The following is a 13,336-nucleotide window of genomic DNA, read 5'->3' on the forward strand; positions in this document are numbered from 1 at the left end:
CGTACTATAGCAACTTCAGGGCTCGAATTATGCCTCATTGCCCCTCCACGCCGCCCTTTCAAGTTGGCTGTTTCACGTGGCATTCTCGTTGCTCATCGCAGCCAAGTTCGCGAATGGCTTGCTCTGAGCGCTGAAGACAGCATCACCGTCGATGATCGACCTTTTCCGCCTCAAGTCAGACCATGCCGGAGGAGTTGTACCGGAACGTGGTCCGACTCCACAGCTCATTGCCGCACATCTGCATCTTCAGCCCGTCGAGATACGTTCTGAGAGTCCGAACAGCCCTGCTGTACCCGCTCGGCGATGAGACCATCCACCATCTCGGCCCACCCGTGGCACATCGCCCAGAGGACGGGCTTTGCGCTCTCGGGCGAAAGGTTGCATTCGTCCGACAAAACTTGAACGATGTTTGAGACGACCGCACCTTGAGCGTCGATCTCTCTCTCAGCCCGGCACTCTTTGTCCCAGCTGGTCACATCGTTCACAACCGATATGTGGCGCGAGAAGGGGACTTCAATGGCAGCTGTCGACTCGAGTTCATCTTTGCTGAGACGGATGCCTTGTGAGAAGCGTTGCAGGGCCAGGAGCAGCCTGTGATGAGTCTAGTCAGCCAGGCTCAAGACTTCCAGAGATGAGATGGTGCTTACTGGGCGGCTACGTCGCGTTCTCTGTACTGCAAGTAGTCGGCGATGCCTTTCTACGCTAAGCGCCCGCTGTCTGTTTGCGAGCGCCAGAAGTCAAACATGGGCTCCACCAGGTCCTGTGCCAGGTGAGCGTCGACAGTCTTCATTTCGTTCCAGACGTCGCCGACAATCTTCTCGATGGGTGACTCGTCGCTCGGCTTTGTATCACCGGTGACTATGGAAATCAACCTCTTGTTGTAGGATGCGCCTTTCTCCAGAGACATGTGCTCTAGCAGGTCTTTTTCGCGCCTAGACGTTAGCAAGCGCCCCCTGGGGATACAAATGACAGTCTCGGGAATACGGCCTACCATCGAGGAGAAAGAGCATGACGGACAAGCGACAGGCAGCCGTGATCCGGTCTGGCAAAGACGAAGGGTACTGGCAGCAGTGCCAAGTCGGGAGTCCCTCGGCGGCGAATTTCAGCCGAGCTCTCTCGTTTGGGAACGGCCAATGTTCGAGAAAGTACTGGTTAACATCCGCGCACACCGTCAAATCCGTGCTTCGGGGGTGAACGATGGTGGTTGACGCATAGCGCAAGTCGGGTCGCCCCGCCAGAGATGCCTGTTGGACTTCCATTGGCCGGCGATAAGGAAGTCAGTCTGCTGTGTCTGCTGTGTCTGCTGTGTCTGCTGTGTCTGCTGTGTCTGCTGGGTACAGTATGAGAAAGCGCTGTCTGCGGTGCGTAGGGTGTGAGCTCCTGCCATACCTCGCGCTGGGTACGCAGCAGGAGCTCTCAATATAATAATAGCAAAGTAACCTCTCACATTCATTGCATGTAAGATGCGTTTTGCTAAGAAAAGACGCGCCGGCCATCTCGGGACAGTCATGGTGATGCTTGGCCGCGCTCTCGTCGCTTCTGGTCCTCTACCGCGATGCATCTCATGACTCCAGAAGCTCCCACCCCGTCAGTATAGATTGTATGCCCCGCCCCATGCTTACTTGCTCACCCCTCTCCCGGGAAACAAAAGTAGCTCTCGTCGCCGTATTCAGAGATGCATGCTAAGCGGACCCGCCTCTGGCAGGCCAGCAGTTTCCAGTTTCAGCATCCTTATAGGTCTGTACGCCGCAGGGGTTTCCATCGCTCGGACGCACTTGTTTGATCCCAAGGGCCGAAAGCAACTCTGTAGCGGACTTTTGCAGGTTGTGCCAGAACACGTGTGTACTCTTCGATTCTTTGAATGAGCGTAAGGACGGTACAGTACAGTAGCATATGTACATATCTCATCTGTCAATTTACGTTTGCTACCGAGTGGTTAACGTCGGCTTTTTCCTGCCATATGAATTCCCACATGAAGCCAGCGCAGCAGCTTAGACGTTTGCCTCACAGCCGAACACTTCCATCCTCTCCGGTAAACCCCGCCGCCCCGACATGGAACAGACTATCGTAGGACCCAGTGCAATTGCACCGCAACTGGATACAACGTTGTCAAGTCTCGCTGGCAAAGACCACATCGTCACCATCGTGAATGCCTGGCCTTCAGTATCGCAGGTACTGCAGTCGGCCATTGCTCTGTGGCTGCTGTACGGAATCCTCCTGGCGATATACCGCATCACGTGCCATCCCCTTGCAGCTATTCCCGGGCCGAAGCTCGCTGCAGCAACCTCCTGGTACGAGATCTGGTTCGACGTTGTGCGATGGGGACGTTACACCCACGAAATCAAGCGGATGCACGAGATATACGGTGGGCAAGACGCACAAGGGTGGAAGCTGGTTGTCTCGGGCTGACCAGAGCAGGGCCCATCATTCGCATCAGCCCCGACGAGGTTCACTGCAACGACCCCAGCTTCATCGATGTTCTGTACGCGAGTGGCGGCAAGAAGCGGGACAAGTCGGGCTCGTTTGTCGCTGGGTTCCCTTCTGAGTATACGCCCTCGACCCGCATCATGTCCTCGGCATCTGACTGACTGTCTCGGTGCACGCAGCCTCCAACTCGTAAGCAAGCCACAGCCTGGGCACGAATCGTGTTGACCGCATGGACAGGGAGGCTTCGGCACACTCGACCATGACCACCACCGCTCTCGCAGGTCAGCGGCCAGCAAGCACTTCTCGCGGGCACAGATCATGAAGCTTGAGCGGATGATCCACGCCGCCGCGCAGAAGTTGTGCGACAAGTTCCTCGCCCACCGCGGGCGCGGCCCCTTCGATGTAGCCACAGCATACAGCTGCTACACGGCCGACATTATCAGCGAATACTGCTTCGGAGAGCCCTTCGGCTTCCTCCGCCAGCCCGGCTGGGAGCCCAGCTTCAGGGCAGCCGTGTATGCCATGTTCCATCTCATCCACATCATGAGACACTTCCCGCTCGTGGCCTGGGTTGTAGACCGCGTTCCGATGTAGGTCGCGGACTCTCGACGCCGTGAGCTGCTCTGACGGTGAACAGAAGGGTGGTAGAAGCAGTCTCCACAAAGATCGCAATCCTCGCATACCATTCCAAGGCATGTCCCTCGCCGAGCCGCCGAGCCCTGCTGACGCTAGCGACAGGTAAAACTGCCGTCGATGGTCCGGCAAGCCAAGGCGGAGTATGACGCCGGGTCGCAGATGAACCAAAACACGGTGCTCTTTTCACTGCTGTCGTCCGACCTGCCGGCGAAAGAGAAGACAGAACAGCGGCTGTCCGGCGAGGCGAACGTGTTCCTTGCCGCTGGAACAGAAACAACGGCGACGGCGCTCAGTCTCTGCACCTACCATCTACTGAAAAACCCGGACATCATGGCAAAGGTGAAAGCCGAGCTGATGACGGTGGTGAAGGATCCGCATGTGTTGCCGGACTGGATGGTCCTCGAAAAGCTCCCGTATTTGAGTGCCGTCATCAAGGAGACCCTGCGCCTGATGTATGGACTCTCGTCGAGGCTGCCCCGAATCGCACCCGACGAAGACGTACTATACCAGGGCACGTGGACCCCTCTCGGGACGACACAGACAGTGACCGTCAGACACGTGATCCCCCGAGGCCACGCCATGGGCATGTCGGCCTACCTAGTCCACACGGACATGCGTCTGTATCCGGATGCGGCCACGTTCATCCCCGAGAGGTGGCTGCTCAAAGACGGAAGGCAAGCGAGGCATCTTGAGCGGTATCTCCTCACGTTTTCGAGAGGCAGCCGGCAGTGTCTCGGCATGCAGTACGTTGTGCCCGTGTTTCTTTGACAACACTTTCTGTTTCAAGGCGTTCGGCTGACCGCGTGACCCCCAACAGGCTGGCTTACTGCGAATTATATATTGCTGTCGCAGCGCTAATACTCAGAGTCATGGACGACATGAGGCTGTACAATACAACGGATGCGGACGTCGTGTACGACTTCGACCTGGCCCTCGCAATGCCCAAGAGGGGCAGCAGGGGCATTCGGGTCGACATGTGCTGATGTGGCCTCGTCGGGGCGGCAACGGCCAGGAGGTGCCGATTAGACCGACTGCTCTGGAAGGGTCGCTACGAAGCAATTCCCATGGCACAGAGCGCGGCAAAGGCGAGCTTAGCTCACTCTCCGTCCTGACCGTCTTTCCCCCTCGCACTCTGCATCTTGTCCTGGAATTTCTTGCGTACATCGGCCGGGCTCAGGCCTTGGAACATTGGTCGAAAACGTATATCTTCGTGTCTGATGGTCTCACAAGTGTTGGGAGCCGACTCGGACCAGTAACACAGCTCTCTGTTGCTTCGATTGGCAGATCCGTAGACATCATGCCACTTGTTCCCCGAAGATCGTATGCGGCCAACCTGTGCGTATTCCGCAGGTGATGATGACAGTGTCCGAACAGATCCTCTGTGCGATGGTTTTGGCGTTGATTTTGATTTCTTCTTGGATACTTGCCGCGGCGGTCGCCTTTTATTTTTGGTCGGGAGCGGCGGAGGACGAGTGGGCTGCCTGAGCCGAGATGGTGTCTTGGGGACTGTGGCCTCGTCAGCGTCGATCCGCGGTTGGTGCGTTCTACAGACCTATCCTGGAGCCCAAGTAGATCACGTCGTCGTCATTGTGATCGTGAGTTAGTAGCGATGCCGTTCTCGTCGTTGCTGATGCCACAGCTGTTGGCAGGGTGTATCTGTTTGGTGCCCACGCAGGGGTCCTCGAGTTAATAGATATAACATCGTCGTCGTCATTGCAGCTTGAGACCAACGTCGTCGTCATTGCGGTCATCGACAAGGCATCTTTGAAACGTGCATCCTGATATGTGTCTGCTGATATGCCAGCCTCCTCCAAAAGGCCAAAAGGCCAAAAGGCCAGAAGGGTCAGAGCTCAGACCACCTAACGCATTTCTGGCTTAGCAATCCTTGCGCCAATCAACGCGCGCGGGACCATGAATGCCCATCACATGACCTGTTGCCTGGATATTGCCCGCAACTTAGTCGGCATAAATCTAAATGAGTCAAGTACCATCGCCTCATCAAGTCCAACGCAGGTGCAGTTTTTTAACATGGAATCTATATTGATGCGATCACTGTCACGCGCCTGACATCTTTTGGGCCACCCGCGAGCTCGTCAACCAGCGAGCACTGGCCGCGTATTTTGTGGCACAGGCGTAATTTCAAGCACAACTCTGTCCGGGGCTCAATCAGGTGTAGCCATGAGTACCGCTTGCAGCAGTTGCTTCTACGATGGGGATGCATCTTAATGCCCTCTGCTTAACGACTTTCTCTCTTTGAAGTTACGCTACTTGTGTTCTAGCTACAGTGCCAGACGTCTTCCTACTCCTGCCTATTTTATTGCTCATTCTTCTCTTCTATCACCTTCGTCTCCGCCGCTTACGGCTTATATCATCATTATCTTCGTCTCGACTTCGCTTCTTACGATGGTCCGAGGTGCCGAAGCACTGCTCGAGCTTCTGGCTCTGCAGCAGCTGCCGCACTGTGAAAGGCGAGCCGCTGATGTGGCGACCCTCGTCGGGGGTCTCCCACAGGCAGACGGCGACCGAGTCCTGCAGACTGGCCACGCGAAACTTCACCTCCAGGCGAAAATGGCCATCCGGAAAGGCCGTCGGGCACGACGTGAAGTCGGGCACCACTTGGTGGTCACCGATGCGGAAGTAAGCCTTGCTTCCGGCGAGCTGCCGCATGAACTCTTTCAGACTGCCAGAGCCGGCAGCCAGCCGGCATCGTATGTGTGCACAGCACTCGTACCCCCCGTCGGAAAACAGGTATGGTTGCGAATCACGCAGCTCGAAGAAGAACAGCTCCGCCCTCACACACAGCACTAGGCGCCTCAATGGCGGCAGGCCTTCGAAGGTGCAACCGTCGTCCCGCTCAGGATCGTCGAAGCTGGACAGGCTGTCCAACGGCGGTTCGGGGCCGTCGAACTCGACATCGAAGCGGAAGAACTCACCTGATCGACCGACCTTCTTTTGCGCGACGACCCGCTGCCAGGCGTTCTTGTCGCGGTTCAGAAAGGCCCGCGCCAGCCGGAGGGGAAAGCAGTCCCGCCACCCGCCGTCGGACACGCGGGCTGAAGATCCGGTGCCCACCGAGACCAGAAGGCTCGGGTCGGGGTCCTCGGGGAAAACCGAGGCTACCTCTTGCAAAGCGATGGCAGACGGGTTGTTGGCGACCAACCCCCCGTCTTGGAACGTCCCGAGCCCTTCGATGGACCAGGGCGTGAAATAGCTGCGCGTCCATCAGCATTTCGATCTCTGCCGGCAAGTCATCGCAACGGCCATTTGCACGTCGCAAGGCCTGGTCAGTACTGACTACGGAGCGGCGGTCGCACACCGGAGGCTGCCAATTGAGTCAGTCGGTCAGTGATCGGGGAGACGCGGGCACGGCGCGGAAACACGTGGGAACCACACACATCTCCCACAAGGCCAGCTGGCCCCCATTGACGCTCGTCCTCAGTAGCTCGTAGTCTAGCCAGCCTGTCAGCACCGGCTTCGCGGTACCTGATCGCCTCGAGAGAAACGGGGAAACTACCGCGATCCCCACCCCGCTGACCTGAGCCATTGTAGTTGGTGAAGATGCAGGCGCTTGCGTCCCGCACGGTGGCGACCGTCATGCCGACCATGGCACCCATCTTGTCGGCGGCCGAGTAGTCGGCGATGCCTCTGTCGGAGCCGAACATGTCTCGCAGGGCCTGTTCGATATGCTGGGACGGGTACCTGCTGTCGAAGAGAAGTACAGCTGCGGCACGGACGACGGTGGCCAAAACAGGAACCTGCATCATCAGTCGCACGAGAGAGCTTATGATCGGAATGGACGGGACTCCACGAGGCGTGAATGCGTGGTTCGAAAAAGACTCGAAGCGGGCGATGCACTCGTCCACCGTCCAACCGTTGATGCAGAGAGCACCGGCGCTGATGGCGCCTGCGACGGCCGTCAGCTGGACACTCACACTGTATCGGCGTCTGCAACGGCCACGTCCCGCAACACACCTGAGCTCGTCCCGAAGACTACGTCAAAGTTCTGCTGTACCGGATGGCCTGGCAGGCCAATGTCGTCCTCGAGCTGCTTCAGCAGCTTGAGGGGGTATTTCCCCCGCGTCCCGCCGCCGTCGATGCACAGCACCCGCGCCGACGCGGTGTCCGGCTTCACGCGCACCTGCATACAAATGGTCTGTCCGCAGAGGATACACTCGTCGACTTCGACAAGCCAGGGGTCGGCCGCACTCGCGATGCCAAATACCTTGACACAGTTCTCGCACTGGCCGTGGCCGCACTCGGGGAAGAACTGCGGGCGGCGGCGCAGACAATGGAAGCACGTGCTGTCGGACCGAAGCCGAGCCCAGTCCTCCGCAAAGGCGGCGACGAGCTGGCGATGGAGCGACGCCGAGGTCTGGCCCGTCGTCAGCTGCCGGAATATACGGGCCATCTGTGCCTCGATCATCTTGGAGAACTGCGACGGCAAGACGAAGTCGGTGGACCCCTCGTGCGCGAGGACGGCGGTGCCGCACACGTTGTGGCAGACGTCCTTGTAGAACATCTGGAAGACGTCGCGCGGATCGAAGACTGGGACTTGTTAGTGGTGACCAAAGGGGACGGATGGGCGTGGGTGTGTGGATGCGTGGACGCGTGGATGCGTGGACGCGTGGATGCGTGGACGCGTGGATGCGTGGACGCGTGGACAACGTAGACGCGTGGACAACGTAGACGTACGGTGCATGCCTGGGGGATACTGGTCGAGGACAAAGCTGGAGGCGATGACGGGCACGGCGAATCTCTTGAGGTCGTCGACGGAGTCGCAGTGCGTCAAGAAGCGCGCAAGGTGTGCCGGCAGATCTGGCGCCACCGGGCTGTCCAGCCGGGATACGGCGAGAAAGTCGAGGGGCGGCGCGCCGGCATCGCCAATGTGCTCCGCGGCGTGGCGGAGAAGGCCGGCGAGGTGGGTGGCCGAGAAGAGGCAGCTGCCGAGCACGCGCTCGACCCGTTTCGTCTCGGCCATGTAGGAAAGCTCGTTGCTGAGTATGTCCCAGCGCAGGGAATGCAGCTGACGGCGCGTGGACGTTGGGGTGGCGTCGGCCAGGCTGATGATGCGGACACCGTGGAAACGTTCAGACACGTGGGCGTGTGTCCTCTTCCGGACGGCCTGTAACAGCTGACTTCGGGTGCGGTTTTCGTCGCCGCCGTTCGTGACGACCACCAACCAGGGCCGCACCGACGACGTAGACGGTGCACCCAGGTCCAGCCACGACCCTAGCCGCCGGGCGACGGCCTCTACGCCGCCGACATCGTCGGCGAAGAAGCAGACAGCGTCGGCAAAGGGGAGAAGCATGCGATTATAGACGTGGTCGCCCACCTCCACCGCCGTGGGCGGCCTGTCTTGACGGTGAGAGATCGCCAGTGGTCTTGCTACGAGTTCGTGGCAGAGCGTAGACTGCTTCGGCCTCCCCAGCCGCCTGTGAGGCGGGACGTCGGCATCGGCAACCAACGTGGGCCTTGCGCCTGACGCGCCGACCGGGGCTAGCGACAGATGGATCTCGCCGTGGCCCCGGGTCGTGTTAGGCCTCGTGATGGTCACGCCGAGCCTCTGCATAGCAACCCGCTTGGTCGCATTTCCTATCAACACAAGCGCACTGGGGTATTGGCCGTCCGGGCATGGCAGACTGTCCAGTAGTCTCTGTGCACGATCCGAGCATTCGACAGTGTACGCGTGGTCCTTGGCGGCCCCGCGCAGCCATCCAGTGTGCTTACAACCGGTCATCATGTGCAATGAGTCAAGTTCGCCGGGTGGTACTGTGCGGGAGAGACGTGTCCGTATTATAGCAGTGGCGGCGGCGGCGGCAGCAGTTTGGACGCCAAAGCGAGCCGTAGGTTGGCAGCCTCGAAGGCCGATGCACCGGTGGAATCTACTACTGTCTCCGATCCTTAGCCAATGCCCAGGAGTCACTTCCAGCTGCACAACCTGGCCAGGTCCCGACCTCTCCGTAGTATCATTCTGGCTGACGGCATCCGGTAACAGACGACATTGGCTGAGCTGGCTGTGTTTGGTGTAGGATGCTCGTGGCTTGCCCCGGACTCGGGCATGGCTGATTTGGGGCACATCGGGGACGTCGAGGCTTTACATATCAGAAGGCAGAATGTGCGCCTTCTGAGACAGAAGCTCGCATGAAGTTCATCTTTGTGCCCTACGTCTCTTGACAGACGTCTATCAACACTGTAGGTAGAATAGCATTTCACTGCATGTATATAATATGACACTACTATAAGACACTAGGCTCTCGCGCTCAACTATTATTACCTCCGCTAGCATTCATCACCATCGGGGAAACGCTGTGGTGGCCACATGATGACACCATATCAACTGCGCCCACCCAACCAAGCTGGTGCGGGCCACAGAAGCAGGTGCAGTAGGGCCAGTTGATATAGCGTCTACTGTCCAAGTTCCAGGCCCATAGCGGGTCGTGCATATACTCCAAGCCGTCTTGCGTCGACACAATCGACATCGGTGTTGGATAATCGGCCGAGGGTCCGCCTTCCGGCTGGCTCCTCTCCGGGGATGTCCGGTTTTCGGGAGTCCAAGGGCTACCGTCGCCGTGACCCGTGTCAGACGCGTCCTCCTGCAGAGCATCGCGCGCACTGAACGCAGGCGACGAAGGGGACGATGCAACGCTGTTTTCCACCATAGCAGACGCCCTTGCCGTCTTGTTGCGAGTCGCGCGGTATGTGTGTGTTGGTTGGATTTCCGTCAGACCCGCATCCGCAAGCTTCCAATAGGAACCTTTACCTTCTACCCGTTCAAAGGCCTTGTTATCGACGATCAGCAGGGGCCATGTTGCGTCACTTGATTGAAGGTAACCACAAACCTTGTTCATGCAGAGGTTTGAGCGAACGCTGTTCTTCAATCCTTTACGTGTCCCTCTATCGGTGTTTTCCTCAAACCACTTGTAAAGGTCGCGCAGGCCCATCTGCTTCGTCTTACTGCTACGAAGTGCAACGAGTATTAACTCCGCATATGTTGTGTTCCCACCTTCATCCACCTTGGTGACGGTTGTCGGCGACGATGCGCCGGCCGTGTTGGTCAGGTGCCGGAAGGTCGGACCAGGGCTGAAGCTACGCTGTGGCGACGTGCCGTTTTGCGATGACATAGAGGTAGATCCAGGCCCTTGGCGAGCAGTTCCGTCTTCATGATGTGTGAGGCCGTGTGGTTTTCGAGAAACCTGGGAGGAAACGAGCTTAGAAGAGACGGTGTCCATGGACTCAAGCGACTTGTCGCGCCACGATGTGCTAGGTCGGCAGTGGGATCAAGCAATCTGGGCTTACAGCGGTACGCGTGAAAGCTAGCCGATTCAGCGGACACGTCTGCGTTTGATGAACGCTCTTATCCCTGAGCCACAGCTTAGTAGGACTCTGCCTAGTTGCGATCGTGAGTTGCTGTGGCATCACCACAAGCCCCAGCGCCAGAGTCGGACGAAAGTCCAGATATGGGTGTACCTTTTCCCGAGCCATGGCGGCCAGGGGATCCAGGACGACAGCCAAACAGGCTCTTCAGAAGCCGGAGTCGAGGCTGTGGGGAGGCGGGTCCAGAAATGGCGAGCGAGCCAAATGTGGATGTGGCCGTTTGTTGCTTTGCGCTGTTGTTGGACCTGGGCATCCTCTGAGAGAACAAAATTTGGGCCCCGACGAATGTCCAAAAACGGCGGCTGCAGTGAACATCGGACGGGCGCTTTCCGTCTGCAGTGCCGCGAGGACGTGACTGGGCTGGGGCTCGCCAATCACTCTTGATCGCAAAGCATGCAACCGATGGTTGTGATTGCGACAACCTGTGGGGCTAGATCTGTGTCGTCCTACTGTGCTCCCTGACTTGGTCGCTGAAGCTGTCGGTCGAGCCGCCTGCCACCGTAATTGCAAGACGGAAGTCAACCGGGCCTGGTAAGGGACTGGCCACACCACTTGGTAGCCAGGCACGCCCGGCGCTCGTAGTTAGGTTGATGAAGCCACTTCACGCAGGATTGACCCGCGATTGGAAGTTGATTGATTCGCAGCTGATTAGGACTATGCAGCTTTAAAACGGAGAGATGGGCAAGACCGCCAGTATGGGGACCATCCTCCCAAGCTCACCCCTGTCATGCATGAGCAGTAGCTCATTAGCATTAGCCCATCACCACAATCTCTGCCAACCTAATGACCCATGTCGTCATCACAGTTCCAGGCTCTGCAAACTCAGTGGCCCTTGGAGAATGACACCGGGATTTTGATGGTCTTTGCCATCTAACTACTTCACTGCAGACTTAAGGTCGTGTTTTTGCAAAGAAATGCTATACATAAGTTACGCCTTGTCATCAAAGCTGCATCCTCTTTCATGTGGCGTGGCCAATGACCCAGTTATTAAATAGATCGCCCTCCGTAACACTGAAACATCTTATACTGCCGTTTTTGTCTACCTTGCGTCCCGTGTTGCTTCCCCTCATCGATCAAACGCGCCGCATCATAACCAGAGCCCTCAATCAGAAACGTCCTCGGTGACTTCATCTGCAAAAGACCACTCTTACGTGTTGTTCCTCGGCCCAGAGTAGGCAGGAGGTGGAAAAGGCGGCACATCCACAGCCATGTAGGATTGCCGATCGACCTCCACGGTTGTCGTCACAAGAACGCCGTCACCTGTGTGCCTGTTACCTGTGTCCGGAGACCCGTTGCTGCTGCCTTTCCGTATCTGCGTCCGGCATCGCCTCAGTCTGTCGAGAGACCGGTCCCACCCGTGTTTGGGGCTGTCCTTGCTCAGAAAGCCCTCCGACGGCGCGGGCCGATGCCGGGTCCCGACGCTGACGAGGAGCAGACGTAGACTCGGCAAGCTCGCACACAGCATCGCCACGGACTGCTCGACGAACGACCACACCACGATATCCACATGATCCCATGTCTCGTCAAACGTGGTGCTATACTCTACCAGGTACTTGACCCGGACGGCCGACGTGATGCACGCGCTGCCTGCCGTGTGAGCCCTCCTCGGTTTACCCACTGCAAGGGGAAAGAAATATACAATACGTACAATGAGCCCATGCTGAACAGCGCAATCACTGCCAGGCGCCGCCGGAGAGAAACCTTGAGCCGCCACAAGGAGGGGACCGGCAGGAGCAGGATGGCCATGTCCTCGGCGATGGCAAGTCCGCCGCTGCTGTAGCCCACCGCCTGCAAGTTCAGACATCGACGGTCGGTGATGGTTCGGTCCCAGATCGACTGCACCGGCACGCATTGCGCCGCGAACGGGATGGTGAAGAGCGTGCCATGCAGCAGCAGAACGAGCTGGATGCCCAGAGCAATCCTCCGGAAAATCTCGGACGGGAAAACTCGGCCGAGGAAAAGCATGATTGATAGCTTGACGGCAGCTTGGAGGACAGTGTAGATCAAGTTTCCAACGTAGAGCATCTGACCCGGCGTTAGAACGAGGCACCACGGTCAGTCGGGGTACCGGGGTCACCGAACCTTACGAATGACGACCCCGTTGCCAACCGGTATCGTCCAGTAGTGCATGCCGAAACCGATGCTTGTGATATGCAGATAGACCGTAGTCAGCGCGATGAGGAGGGCCTGCTGGACAACGTCAGGGAGGGTTGCCCCAGGGGCTGGGACACATTACGGCCGCGAAAATGGTCATGTAGTCGTCCCTCCACAGGCCGCCGCCGTACTGTACGCGGCTGACAAGACGAAGCATCACGACGACCAGCACGAGACTGCAGCTGATGATGAGCGTCCGTCGTACTTCCGTCCTCCGCGATGCTTTGGGGTACGCCTCGCACAGGGCTCCTTCCACCTCCGCCGCAGCTTCAAAAAGTCAGAAGCGCCATGAGACAGGAATAGTAAGGCCGACTTAGTTGGTCGTCAAATGGGCAGCTGGTCTGCACGCATGTCGAAAGCTCCGACTGAACGGAGATGTCCGGACAGATACACGCCGTCACGTCTCCTGGATCGCACGCGGACGCGAAAAATGTGCTGCTGATACATTCAGACTAGGTGAAAAACTCGTCAGCGCGACGCACACGTGGATGATATCGCCAAGACGTACAGCACACGACGGAACCTGCGAAAGAATCTCGACGGCTGACGTCGCTTCCGCGGTGGTAATCGCAAGTTGGAGTAGCAGCACTGTGAGAGCTGGAGACCGGCGACACATTGCAGAATAAATGCTGGGAAGCACGCGCGGAGATACTGACGCGAGCGGCTGGCAACCAGGGTTTCGACGCTGGGACTAGCGACATCATGCGGCTGCAGACCCTGCTGCTTCAGGCGAGGCTCCATCATA

General features: G+C 58.1%; 5 protein-coding genes across 5 annotated transcripts; 1 reads left to right on the plus strand and 4 right to left on the minus strand.

Annotated features, from left to right (window-relative positions):
* Window positions 1–224: 224 nt before the first annotated feature.
* prx2-1 (Aristolochene synthase) lies at window positions 225–1,010 on the minus strand (the record flags this gene model as incomplete). Its single annotated transcript, XM_066151520.1, has 4 exons — window positions 225–591; window positions 648–668; window positions 744–921; window positions 992–1,010. The coding sequence occupies 4 exons, from the start codon at window positions 1,008–1,010 to the stop codon at window positions 225–227; spliced, it is 585 nt and encodes a 194-aa protein (XP_066008922.1).
* Window positions 1,011–2,052: 1,042 nt separating this feature from the next.
* CGGC5_v005808 (Cyrochrome P450 monooxygenase) lies at window positions 2,053–4,046 on the plus strand (the record flags this gene model as incomplete). The annotated part of the gene is made up of 7 exons (XM_066151521.1): window positions 2,053–2,365; window positions 2,419–2,545; window positions 2,607–2,616; window positions 2,665–3,017; window positions 3,065–3,071; window positions 3,166–3,806; window positions 3,881–4,046. The coding sequence occupies 7 exons, from the start codon at window positions 2,053–2,055 to the stop codon at window positions 4,044–4,046; spliced, it is 1,617 nt and encodes a 538-aa protein (XP_066008917.1).
* Window positions 4,047–4,159: 113 nt separating this feature from the next.
* On the minus strand, window positions 4,160–4,805 carry CGGC5_v005809 (uncharacterized protein; the record flags this gene model as incomplete). The annotated part of the gene is made up of 3 exons (XM_066151522.1): window positions 4,160–4,569; window positions 4,616–4,719; window positions 4,795–4,805. The coding sequence occupies 3 exons, from the start codon at window positions 4,803–4,805 to the stop codon at window positions 4,160–4,162; spliced, it is 525 nt and encodes a 174-aa protein (XP_066008918.1).
* A 595-nt stretch (window positions 4,806–5,400) lies between these two features.
* Window positions 5,401–10,184, minus strand: Pnpla8-4 (Calcium-independent phospholipase A2-gamma; the record flags this gene model as incomplete). Its single annotated transcript, XM_066151523.1, has 8 exons — window positions 5,401–6,274; window positions 6,359–6,385; window positions 6,459–6,513; window positions 6,578–6,967; window positions 7,036–7,608; window positions 7,756–8,832; window positions 9,338–9,842; window positions 9,903–10,184. 8 exons carry the CDS (start codon window positions 10,182–10,184, stop codon window positions 5,401–5,403), a joined length of 3,783 nt encoding a protein of 1,260 aa, XP_066009128.1.
* Window positions 10,185–11,584: 1,400 nt separating this feature from the next.
* CGGC5_v005811 (Satratoxin biosynthesis SC1 cluster protein 4) lies at window positions 11,585–13,207 on the minus strand (the record flags this gene model as incomplete). Its single annotated transcript, XM_032028303.2, has 6 exons — window positions 11,585–12,020; window positions 12,086–12,462; window positions 12,520–12,624; window positions 12,674–12,858; window positions 12,905–13,043; window positions 13,100–13,207. The coding sequence occupies 6 exons, from the start codon at window positions 13,205–13,207 to the stop codon at window positions 11,585–11,587; spliced, it is 1,350 nt and encodes a 449-aa protein (XP_031875403.2).
* Between the last annotated feature and the right edge of the window lie 129 nt (window positions 13,208–13,336).

The sequence above is a fragment of the Colletotrichum fructicola genome, assembly GCF_000319635.2.
Source record: "Colletotrichum fructicola Nara gc5 chromosome Unknown KSG_Nara_v1_contig03, whole genome shotgun sequence".
Taxonomy (NCBI): domain Eukaryota; kingdom Fungi; phylum Ascomycota; class Sordariomycetes; order Glomerellales; family Glomerellaceae; genus Colletotrichum; species Colletotrichum fructicola.